Source organism: Molossus molossus, unplaced genomic scaffold (assembly GCF_014108415.1).
Source record: "Molossus molossus isolate mMolMol1 unplaced genomic scaffold, mMolMol1.p scaffold_m16_p_13, whole genome shotgun sequence".
Taxonomy (NCBI): Eukaryota; Metazoa; Chordata; class Mammalia; order Chiroptera; family Molossidae; genus Molossus; species Molossus molossus.
In genome coordinates this window covers 94,542,533-94,552,873 of record NW_023425348.1, presented here as the reverse complement: position 1 = coordinate 94,552,873, position 10,341 = coordinate 94,542,533, and the positions used below count along the sequence as shown (strand labels likewise).

General features: G+C 62.7%; 1 protein-coding gene across 1 annotated transcript in view; it reads right to left on the bottom strand.

The window, feature by feature from the left end:
- Window positions 1–2,671: 2,671 nt before the first annotated feature.
- Window positions 2,672–10,341, bottom strand: part of ANO1 (anoctamin 1) — a 78,627-nt gene continuing 70,957 nt past the window's right edge. Inside the window, exons 26-27 of the mRNA XM_036259687.1 lie at window positions 4,392–4,497; window positions 2,672–2,890 (exon numbers count right to left, since the gene is read on the bottom strand). Of these exons, the coding sequence (XP_036115580.1) occupies window positions 2,672–2,890; window positions 4,392–4,497 (325 nt within the window). The remainder of the gene's footprint in view (window positions 2,891–4,391; window positions 4,498–10,341) is intronic.

Below are 10,341 nucleotides of genomic sequence, written 5' to 3'. Positions count from 1 at the left end.
ATGCCGGTCTCACTTTCTGAACTGTCCTGCTTTTTTCCAGGGTTTTACGTTCTGGCTCCTCATTGCTCAGCTCTCCAAGGCCCTCCCTGACCAACTCAGTCTCTGTCAGTGGTACCCCTTGTCATATTTCATCAGCACCCCTTTCTTCCTCTGAAGTTACCTGTTTTGGTGTTCATTTTCTGGGTCAGTGTCTGGCGCCCTCTGCAAGAAGCCATCCCCTGAGGGAAGGGAAGTGTCTGCTGTGCTCACTGCTCTGTTACACGAGCGACTGTAGGGTCCGGGTGCCAGTCTCTGTGAGGTCCCGGCTTCGCTAATGAGCCTGGGATCTTGGGCAAGTGGCCTTGGGCTCTGACCCTGTCTCCTCATCTATCAGATGGGGCTGAGCGTCCTGCCATGAGCCCCAGGCTTCTGGGAGGACCCAGGAGAGGGGCCGGGTGCCTGGGACGCTGCCCTCGGCTCAGGGCCAAGGACGTGGTTCCTCAGCTTTAGAACTTTGACTGCGAGTAACCGGGACACTGGGCTTGCGGTTTGCCGAGGGTTTCTTGGGGATGGAGGCACACGGGCATGAGGGGGCCCCTGAGGCTTGCTGCTGGCAGGTGAGGCTCTGGGGGTGTGCGGGACCCAGGCCACCTGAGTGGCTCCTGAGGCAAGAGTCCCAGCTAACAGGTCTGCACTGCCCCGCTGATGTTTGGTGTTACAAATGTCCCTTCTTTCCCAACATGACGGTGATTCTAGAAACAGGTGTCCCCACTTATCCAAATGAGAACACTGGCGACTCTAGGTTGGTCCCCAAAAGGTTGGGGGCAAAGCTTCGCTCCATGAAATCCCAAATATTACTGTGTTGGGTTGGTGGGAGCAGGGGTCAGGATTTGGGGCTCATGGAAGAGGCTGCTGGAAAGGTGTGACAACTCCCACCCCGACACACACATGTACACACACATGCACACACAGACACAAGCACACATGCGCACACAAGCCCACGCACACACGTGCATAGACACAGGCACACACACAGGTACACAAGCACACACAAACACGTGCACACATGCCCATGCACACACGTTTGCAGACACATGCATGTAGAAACACACATGCATGCACACACACACTCACGAAGAGGAAGTCTCAGGCACACCTGGAGCCCTTCATGTGTCTGTCACCAAAGGAAACGATGCCCCCAAGTCCCTCCCGAATTTGCAGCTCAGCCACAGGGCTTGGGACATCGGGGACAGCCTCGGGAGCTTCCTGGGTAGCCAGACGGCGTTCAGGAAGGAAGATGTCACCCTTCCAGGTTTATCCCGGGGAATGTCTAGCCACGGCCCTGTGGATCTGTGCACATTCACGTGAAAGAAATGGTTTCCATGAAAGGATTTTTGGTAATCACCTACTTTTTAATACAACATTCATATACAAAAACCCATTTCGAAGGACTTCCTGTACACGAGAACACAGAAGCGTCGGATGGGACGCCGGTGGCCAGGCACGAACGTCAGCGACACCGCAGACTCTGATTGGAGCTGGCAGCTCGCGGGAAGGTCTGGTCGCACCAGCCCTGCCTCGGAGGCAGGCACGGGTGCCCCCCACCCCTGTGCCGAAGCCTTTCCTTCTGTTTCTCTGGGTGCAGGAGAAACTTCGGAGAGGCATTTCAGGTTAGTGTGACTGCGGCCCACTCGGGTCCCCACGTCACCTACAAGACCTGTCTGCACAAGTTTTAAAAATCCTATCTGTCCAACAGTCACATTCCTGTAAGTAAAAATATAGAGAAGTGTTACCAAAATAGAAGCCTTTATTAATAAAAATCTTTGGTAGTAACAGTAGGTTAAATTCCTCTCGATATTTGGTTAACTAGTAAAAGAAATTCCTTCCACCTTTGAGCTACAAGGAAAGAAAACAACCACCCTCCAATCCACCGTAGAATCGATTTTAAGAAAACTCAATAAATATCCTAAGGCGGTGACCGCACCCCCGGGAGCTGGAAGACCCCCGAGACCCTTGTCACCCCTAGACGTGCCTCCGGCGGGCCCTGGCTGCCCGCTGCCTGTTCGCCGGCTTTGCCCCACGAGGAAGAGTTGTGAGGTCAGCCCATTGCGGTGGGCGTGTGGCTGGCGGTGGGGGCCCCGTGCAGGCTGGTCACCGGCTCCCTCAGGGCCCTGCAGGAGTCACCTGGGTGCTCCCACGCCCTGACCTGCGCCAGCTGCCTCTCCTGACCCGAGGGCCTGATTCTGGACCTACGGGTGACCGGAGGCGGGCCCCCTCTCCCGACGCGGAGGCAGGTGAGGTCTCAGAACTGGTCCCGTGGCTCGGGCATCGCGTCTCCGTTCTCCCTCCGCGTGGCACCCCCGGGTGCCCAGTGCCTTTCGACCTGCTGGGGCACCCGGCGGAGTGAAGGAGGTGCCCCGGACACCTCTGCCCCTGTGGCCGCACGGACGCCCGGTCTCCGAGCCCTGCCCCTGCCCCGAGCCGGCTCTGCCTCCCGTCATCCCCCTACCCCGCCATCACTCCGATTAACCTTGGATATGAAAGATAAAAAAATTCCCTGCGTAATGGTTTTGTGCAAAAACAAGGGAAAAAAACAAAACAGAAAAAAGATAAAAAAATGTCCTATCAGAAGGTGGTCATCAAGGTTCGCTGCAAACGCAGGGGTCACCGGGGCCTGCTGGGGGCGCCGGCGCTACAGGGTGCCCCTGTGGTGCTCGGGGCTGTGGTTGCCGCTCGGCGCCCCCTTCGGGGCGCGCTCCATCCACGTGTCCAGCAGCTGCTGCTTGCCCTGCTCCTCCCGCATGAACAGCTCCACCATGAGCACCTTCTCCTTGTGGATCTGCTGGCTGATGTCCTTGGGGATGTCGGGGATGACCCAGTCCACGAAGTCGCTCATGAACATGACCAGGTTCTGGAAGGAAAGCCAGTGTGTGGGGTGGGGAGGGGGACCCCGGGAAACGCTCCCCGTCACCCCCTGCCCGTGAGCTCGGCGCCACCTTTGAGCCCCTGGGCCTTGGCTTCCCGGAAGGTCTAGCTGAGGCAGGAAACCAGCCAGCAGCCCCTCTGCCGTGCCTGCCAGTCTTGTCTCCAGAAACTTCTATTTACTGATTTTGAGAGAGAGAGACTGAGCGAGGACATGGGCTTGTTGCCTCGGACGAGGGCCCGGCCAGGGCGGCCTTGGGAGAATGCGGGGCGGGCGGGCAGGAGCCGTCCCCGGGGATGGGAGATGCCTTGGCCGGGAGGTGTGAGAAATGGCCCGACTGCTCACACATCAGCAAAGACGACAAGGATCCCGGCTCATTTATACAGTGAAACGGCACCAACACGGATGGACCATGAACCCACTGACAGTTCCGTGGGCGTGGCCGCAGCGTGCGGGGTTCCCCAGGATCACCCCGAATGTCTCTCACCGGAGAAACTTCCGGGGTGCAGAGCGCAGGTGGGCAGCCTTACGGAATAACCGAAACCTCCAGGTTTTGTAAAGTCCTGCCCGTGAGCGTCAGCGGCACACGGCAGAGTGAGCCGCCTGGTCGTGGGCACGGCTGGTGCCCCCCAGACCCCAGCCGTGGCCGGTGTTGGCCGCAAATGCCCACAGCGGCACCCACTCCGGGGAGCTGCCTTCCCTGTCCCCCTTTCCGGCTTGGCCAGCCCATGGCCAAGGGCTGGCCTTGGTGGGGGACAGAGGTGCTGAGTCCAGTGGGCCGTGCGTGTGGCGTGGCGGTGTCTGGGCGGGCGGGTGAGGCCGCAGCCCTGCAGGGCTCCCTCCCTGACCCCCCCCAGTCCTCAGCCTCTGCCCCTGGGGAACTCGGCCCAGATCAGGTCCTGGACAGCTGCCCATCGGGGCAGTGGTGCCTCAGGGGTGGACGTCCTGCCTGAAGCCACACTGGTGTCAGGGGCAGGGCTGGGGCTGAATCCCGGATGCTGGGGGCACACGGAAATGGGAGCTCGGCAGGGCCCACACGGCTGAGTGTGCTCCCCATCAGCCGCCACAGACACCAGCCTGGCCCCCAGTCCGGGGTCGTGTCCACTGGGAATCGCTTTGGCCTCAGAGTGAGCCTGTCCCCGTCCCCAGAGATGGCCGGGGTGAGGCCAGTCCCCTGGATGCCAGGGCTGGAGCCAGCGGGCCCACTGCCCTCCTGGCCCGTGTGCTGGGGCGTCTCCTGCCGCACAGACTGTGAGAGACAGAGGGGACCGAGGCGGAGTCCCCGACCCCCCGGTTTTCTTCGACGGGCTCCTGCCTGCCCCCGCCCTCCAACGGATCCCACTCCTCCCGCCGGCGCTGGTCGGCCCCTCGCTCGCGCACGAGGCCCTGGCACCGGCACAGGTCTGCCAGGCCGCTCCTGGGACCCCGAACCCCGCCGCCAGCTGACCCTCCGACTCGCTCTCGCACTCCGCACACGGGCCTGTCGTACCTGGAAGACGATGACGAAGGCCAACCGAGCCGCCAGGACGGCCCAGAAGTCCTTGGAGATGTCGTACTTGTGCTCCGACCACGGGGGCTCCCGGTAGTCCTTGTACCTGCAAGTGCGGCAGAAATCGGGGTTCTGCCCAGGACCGCGCGGCTGCTGGGTGCAGGGGGGCCTGGCTGGGGCCCCCGGTGGGCAGGGGCTCTCCCTGCCGCGGGGTGGCCAGGAACCGCTGTGGGCTGGCAGGGCCCAAGGGGCTCTGCGGAGTGTGAGGGGCCCAGTGTCCCCAGAGGCCCGGCGTGAGCCCGCAGAAGTGGGCTCTGGGGCCGTCGGGTGACTCCCTTTTTCCAAAAGAACTCCCACCCGAAACCCTCAGCAGGTCCCACAGGCACGGGGGTCCCTAAGCCTGGCGCCCCTAACCTCAACCCAAGCCCACTGTCCACAAAACTACAGGCTGGGTGCCACAACACCCAGTTTGAAAACCATGTGCCCAGTCTGTCCCCTCCTTGCGGCGGAAACTACTGGAAAAAGGAAACATTTTCTCAACGTCGCGTGTGGGGAGGTGAAGCATACAGGTGGTGTGGGCGGGACCTGCCAGGCAACTGCCCGGGGACACTCCTCTCGTCCAGCTGCGGCCTCCTGGCTGTTACCCCTTATCTCTGCGTAGTACCCGCCACCCTCCGTCCCTCCTTCCCCCCGTGATCAGGTTCAGACACTGCCTACTGACTCCCTGCTCGGAGACTCCAGCTCCCTCCACCCCTCCCCAGCCCTGCCTGTTCCGGGTTCTGCGGGCTCCATCGTTACCTATGTCTGCCCGCCACTCTGCCAGAGGGAGAGACGGCACCTCTGGAACTTCGGCCTCTCTGCCCCCTTCCTCTTTCACGGAGGCCCAGAGATGCCCAGGACGAGACCTGAGGTCCTTCCTCTTTCACAGAAACCCAGGGATGCCCAGGACGAGACCTGAGGTCCTTCCTCGTTCACGGAGGCCCAGGGATGCCCAGGACGAGACCTGAGGTCCTTCCTCATTCACGGAGGCCCAGGGATGCCCAGGACGAGACCTGAGGTCCTTCCTCATTCACGGAGGCCCAGGGATGCCCAGGACGAGACCTGAGGTCCTTCCTCGTTCACGGAGGCCCAGAGATGCCCAGGACGGGACCTGAGGTCCTTCCTCGTTCACGGAGGCCCAGAGATGCCCAGGACGGGACCTGAGGTCCTTCCTCATTCACGGAGGCCCAGGGATGCCCAGGACGAGACCTGAGGTCCTTCCTCGTTCACGGAGGCCCAGGGATGCCCAGGACGGGACCTGAGGTCCTTCCTCGTTCACGGAGGCCCAGAGATGCCCAGGACGGGACCTGAGGTCCTTCCTCGTTCACGGAGGCCCAGGGATGCCCAGGACGAGACCTGAGGTCCTTCCTCTTTCACAGAAACCCAGGGATGCCCAGGACGAGACCTGAGGTCCTTCCTCATTCACGGAGGCCCAGAGATGCCCAGGACGGGACCTGAGGTCCTTCCTCGTTCACGGAGGCCCAGGGATGCCCAGGACGAGACCTGAGGTCCTTCCTATTTCACGGAGGCCCAGGGATGCCCAGGACGAGACCTGAGGTCCTTCCTCGTTCACGGAGGCCCAGGGATGCCCAGGACGGGACCTGAGGTCCTTCCTATTTCACGGAGGCCCAGGGATGCCCAGGACGAGACCTGAGGTCCTTCCTCGTTCACGGAGGCCCAGGGATGCCCAGGACGGGACCTGAGGTCCTTCCTATTTCACGGAGGCCCAGGGATGCCCAGGACGAGACCTGAGGTCCTTCCTCATTCACGGAGGCCCAGAGATGCCCAGGACGGGACCTGAGGTCCTTCCTCGTTCACGGAGGCCCAGGGATGCCCAGGGCGAGACCTGAGGTCCTTCCTCGTTCACGGAGGCCCAGAGATGCCCAGGACGGGACCTGAGGTCCTTCCTTGTTCACGGAGGCCCAGGGATGCCCAGGACGAGACCTGAGGTCCTTCCCATTTCACGGAGGCCCAGGGATGCCCAGGACGGGACCTGAGGTCCTTCCCATTTCACGGAGGCCCAGGGATGCCCAGGACGAGACCTGAGGTCCTTCCTACTTCACGAAGGCCCAGGGATGCCCAGGACGGGACCTGAGGTCCTTCCTCGTTCACGGAGGCCCAGGGATGCCCAGGACGAGACCTGAGGTCCTTCCTCATTCACGGAGGCCCAGGGATGCCCAGGACGAGACCTGAGGTCCTTCCTCATTCACGGAGGCCCAGAGATGCCCAGGACGAGACCTGAGGTCCTTCCTCATTCACAGAGGCCCAGGGATGCCCAGGACGAGACCTGAGGTCCTTCCTCATTCACGGAGGCCCAGGGATGCCCAGGACGAGACCTGAGGTCCTTCCTCATTCACGGAGGCCCAGGGATGCCCAGGGCGAGACCTGAGGTCCTTCCTCGTTCACGGAGGCCCAGGGATGCCCAGGACGGGACCTGAGGTCCTTCCTCATTCACGGAGGCCCAGGGATGCCCAGGACGAGACCTGAGGTCCTTCCTCATTCACGGAGGCCCAGAGATGCCCAGGACGAGACCTGAGGTCCTTCCTCATTCACAGAGGCCCAGGGATGCCCAGGACGAGACCTGAGGTCCTTCCTCATTCACGGAGGCCCAGGGATGCCCAGGACGAGACCTGAGGTCCTTCCTCATTCACGGAGGCCCAGGGATGCCCAGGGCGAGACCTGAGGTCCTTCCTCGTTCACGGAGGCCCAGGGATGCCCAGGACGGGACCTGAGGTCCTTTCTCATTCACGGAGGCCCAGGGATGCCCAGGACGAGACCTGAGGTCCTTCCTATTTCACGGAGGCCCAGGGATGCCCAGGGCGAGACCTGAGGTCCTTCCTCGTTCACGGAGGCCCAGGGATGCCCAGGACGAGACCTGAGGTCCTTCCTCGTTCACGGAGGCCCAGGGATGCCCAGGGCGAGACCTGAGGTCCTTCCTCGTTCACGGAGGCCCAGGGATGCCCAGGACGGGGCCTGAGGTCCTTCCTCATTCACGGAGGCCCAGGGATGCCCAGGACGGGACCTGAGGTCCTTCCTCGTTCACGGAGGCCCAGGGATGCCCAGGACGAGACCTGAGGTCCTTCCTCATTCACGGAGGCCCAGGGATGCCCAGGACGAGACCTGAGGTCCTTCCTCATTCACGGAGGCCCAGAGATGCCCAGGACGAGACCTGAGGTCCTTCCTCATTCACAGAGGCCCAGGGATGCCCAGGACGAGACCTGAGGTCCTTCCTCATTCACGGAGGCCCAGGGATGCCCAGGACGAGACCTGAGGTCCTTCCTCATTCACGGAGGCCCAGGGATGCCCAGGGCGAGACCTGAGGTCCTTCCTCGTTCACGGAGGCCCAGGGATGCCCAGGACGTGACCTGAGGTCCTTCCTCATTCACGGAGGCCCAGGGATGCCCAGGACGAGACCTGAGGTCCTTCCTATTTCACGGAGGCCCAGGGATGCCCAGGGCGAGACCTGAGGTCCTTCCTCGTTCACGGAGGCCCAGGGATGCCCAGGACGAGACCTGAGGTCCTTCCTCATTCACGGAGGCCCAGGGATGCCCAGGGCGAGACCTGAGGTCCTTCCTCGTTCACGGAGGCCCAGGGATGCCCAGGACGGGACCTGAGGTCCTTCCTCATTCACGGAGGCCCAGGGATGCCCAGGACGGGACCTGAGGTCCTTCCTCGTTCACGGAGGCCCAGGGATGCCCAGGACGAGACCTGAGGTCCTTCCTACTTCACGGAGGCCCAGGGATGCCCAGGACGGGACCTGAGGTCCTTCCTACTTCACGGAGGCCCAGGGATGCCCAGGACGAGACCTGAGGTCCTTCCTACTTCACGGAGGCCCAGGGATGCCCAGGACGAGACCTGAGGTCCTTCCTCATTCACGGAGGCCCAGGGATGCCCAGGATGAGACCTGAGGCCCTTCCTCGTTCACGGAGGCCCAGAGATGCCCAGGACGGGACCTGAGGTCCTTCCTCATTCACGGAGGCCCAGGGATGCCCAGGGCGAGACCTGAGGTCCTTCCTCTTTCACGGAAACCCAGGGATGCCCAGGGCGAGACCTGAGGTCCTTCCTCGTTCACGGAGGCCCAGGGATGCCCAGGGCGAGACCTGAGGTCCTTCCTCGTTCACGGAGGCCCAGGGATGCCCAGGACGAGACCTGAGGTCCTTCCTCGTTCACGGAGGCCCAGGGATGCCCAGGGCGAGACCTGAGGTCCTTCCTATTTCACGGAGGCCCAGGGATGCCCAGGACGGGACCTGAGGTCCTTCCTCGTTCACGGAGGCCCAGGGATGCCCAGGGCGAGACCTGAGGTCCTTCCTCGTTCACGGAGGCCCAGGGATGCCCAGGACGGGACCTGAGGTCCTTCCTCGTTCACGGAGGCCCAGGGATGCCCAGGACGGGACCTGAGGTCCTTCCTCGTTCACGGAGGCCCAGGGATGCCCAGGACGGGACCTGAGGTCCTTCCTCGTTCACGGAGGCCCAGGGATGCCCAGGACGAGACCTGAGGTCCTTCCTCATTCACGGAGGCCCAGAGATGCCCAGGACGGGACCTGAGGTCCTTCCTTGTTCACGGAGGCCCAGGGATGCCCAGGACGAGACCTGAGGTCCTTCCCATTTCACGGAGGCCCAGGGATGCCCAGGACGGGACCTGAGGTCCTTCCTCGTTCACGGAGGCCCAGGGATGCCCAGGACGGGACCTGAGGTCCTTCCTATTTCACGGAGGCCCAGGGATGCCCAGGACGAGACCTGAGGTCCTTCCTACTTCACGAAGGCCCAGGGATGCCCAGGACGAGACCTGAGGTCCTTCCTATTTCACGGAGGCCCAGGGATGCCCAGGACGAGACCTGAGGTCCTTCCTACTTCACGAAGGCCCAGGGATGCCCAGGACGAGACCTGAGGGCCTTCCTACTTCACGAAGGCCCAGGGATGCCCAGGACGAGACCTGAGGTCCTTCCTACTTCACGAAGGCCCAGGGATGCCCAGGACGAGACCTGAGATCCTTCCTACTTCACGAAGGCCCAGGGATGCCCAGGACGAGACCTGAGGTCCTTCCTACTTCACGAAGGCCCAGGGATGCCCAGGACGAGACCTGAGGTCCTTCCTACTTCACGAAGGCCCAGGGATGCCCAGGACGAGACCTGAGGTCCTTCCTACTTCACGAAGGCCCAGGGATGCCCAGGACGAGACCTGAGGTCCTTCCCCGTTCACGAAGGCCCAGGGATGCCCAGGACGAGACCTGAGGTCCTTCCCCGTTCACGAAGGCCCAGGGATGCCCAGGACGAGACCTGAGGTCCTTCCTATTTCACGGAGGCCCAGGGATGCCCAGGACGGGACCTGAGGTCCTTCCTATTTCACGGAGGCCCAGGGATGCCCAGGACGAGACCTGAGGTCCTTCCTCGTTCACGGAGGCCCAGGGATGCCCAGGACAAGACCTGAGGTCCTTCCTATTTCACGGAGGCCCAGGGATGCCCAGGACGGGACCTGAGGTCTTTCCTCGTTCACGGAGGCCCAGGGATGCCCAGGACGGGACCTGAGGTCCTTCCTCGTTCACGGAGGCCCAGGGATGCCCAGGACGGGACCTGAGGTCCTTCCTATTTCACGGAGGCCCAGGGATGCCCAGGACGAGACCTGAGGGCCTTCCTCGTTCACGGAGGCCCAGGGATGCCCAGGACGAGACCTGAGGGCCTCTCTCCACCTAGGCCCATACAACTGCTCCCTGGGTTCGGGGGGTGCTTGGGTTTAACGGGGCCGACACCCCTCTGCATTGGAAACACTGCCAGAAAAAACCCCGAGTTCAGGCGTGGGCTGCAGGCATGCCCCTGGTGGTCACTGGAAAGCTGCGGTCCAGGGGGAGACGAGGAGTAAGGCACCTGGTTTTGTGGGCACAGCAGCCCTGGACTGGACCCCAAACCAGTTACTG